Consider the following 1,540-nt stretch of genomic DNA (forward strand, 5'->3'; position numbering starts at 1 on the left):
CAAAGTTCCAAACCTTGTGCAAAATTAAAGAAAATTCTGCAAAATTTCATTCAAATATTGCACTTTTTATTTACGCTCTCTAGAAAAAAGTTGAGTATGCAGTTTTTTAGTCCATTCAATTTTAGTATAATAAAGTGCAAATATGAGGAAGCTACCATTGATTTTTGGGGAATTTTTTTGTTGAAGGTGTCGCACATTTTTTCCATATAAAAAATTTATCAAACATTATTTTATATGGAGAAAATGAGCGACACCTTCAACAAAAAAAAATTGCTATAAATCAGTAATAAGTCCCAGCTACCTCAAACTTGCACTTTGTTATACTAAAATTGAATGGGCTAAAAAACTGCATACTCAACTTTTTTCTAGAGAGCGTAAATAAAAAGTGAAATAATTGAATGAAATTTTGCAAAATTTTCTTTAATTTTGCACAGGGTTTGGAACTCTAATTTTTTGGTTTTATGTTGTAGAATTAACCACATTTTTATAAAAAATTATCGAAAAATAAAATATTAAAAAACAGTTGCCCGTATTGTAAAAAATTCGCTGTACCTTAACTTTATTGACTGACTGTATGTATGTACCACTGTCATTCCTTTGTAAAGTAGTTTTTTTTTTATTATTTCAGTTCAATTATTGTTTACTTATTAAAATACATACTATTTAAATACACATATAAATACTTTTGCCTATCTGCGCCATTTATTCAACATCGTAGACGATGATAATTACATCTGCGTTTCGCCGCCATGTACAGTACCAGCTGCTCGGCGTATGGCTCTGTTGCATTGTAACGAGCAGAGGGGGCATTGGCTTGGGTGGCAGATGAGATTGGCGCCAAAGTGCTGATATTCCGTCGTACGTTGATAGGTGTTACATTAATTCGTGAGGCAGTAGTAAGGGAATTTCGTTTCCCTGCACTTGTTGCCGCACGTGTTGTTGTTGTTGTGACAGCATGATGTCGAAAATGCTGGCGATAATGATTTTCATCTGCGTGATTTTGTTCAAGTTGGTGCTGTTTCTTCAGCTGTTGCTCTTGTATAAATTTCATTAAGATTAAAGTGTCATTTGACTGTTGATTTTCAATGCCATACCGTTGTAGAGAGTCTACCCTCGCCGACGGAATTGCAGCGATTAACAGACATTTCGGTAAAATGAAGATAAATGCAAACTTTATGTAGAGAAACATGAATGTATTCTTGTTTTTTTTTTTTGTTACTACTTTTTTGCACTGACAGAGAAAACACGCCGCTGCCTTAACTCACGTTTCAAATGCAACTACTTTCAGAGGCCTTAGAATCAAACGACCCTTCATTTACAACATGCGGCTGCTTCTTATCAGTATAAAATGTGTACGCTTATATACATTTAGTTTATTTACTTCAATAGTGTCATAACTCAAAAAAAACACAAAATCGAGAAAAACCGCTTTAAAGTTTTGAATTTACATATACTCCCATAGTATTTACTGGTAATCAATACATCTATGAAATGTTTACACAACAAAGAAGAAGCGGTAATTTCTGCGTACTTGACTTAA

General features: G+C 33.2%; 1 protein-coding gene across 4 annotated transcripts in view; it reads right to left on the bottom strand.

Annotated features, from left to right (window-relative positions):
• The window catches only part of LOC108380110 (uncharacterized), a 4,672-nt gene extending 3,355 nt beyond the window's left edge, over nt 1-1,317 (bottom strand). The window contains exons 1-2 of one of the 4 annotated variants that reach the window (XM_017636484.1): nt 1,095-1,317; nt 601-1,027 (exon numbers count right to left, since the gene is read on the bottom strand). In XM_017636484.1, the coding sequence (XP_017491973.1) occupies nt 707-1,027; nt 1,095-1,145 (372 nt within the window). In that variant the 5' untranslated portion in view covers nt 1,146-1,317 and the 3' untranslated portion in view covers nt 601-706. Of the gene's footprint in view, nt 1-600 lie in introns of those variants that run through there. The other 3 variants (XM_017636481.1, XM_017636479.1, XM_017636482.1) reach the window with 3 other exon arrangements.
• Between the last annotated feature and the right edge of the window lie 223 nt (nt 1,318-1,540).

The sequence above is a fragment of the Rhagoletis zephyria genome, unplaced genomic scaffold, assembly GCF_001687245.7.
Source record: "Rhagoletis zephyria isolate East Lansing unplaced genomic scaffold, Rhagoletis_zephyria_1.1 Rzeph_scaffold_18266, whole genome shotgun sequence".
In the NCBI taxonomy this organism is placed as follows: Eukaryota; Metazoa; Arthropoda; class Insecta; order Diptera; family Tephritidae; genus Rhagoletis; species Rhagoletis zephyria.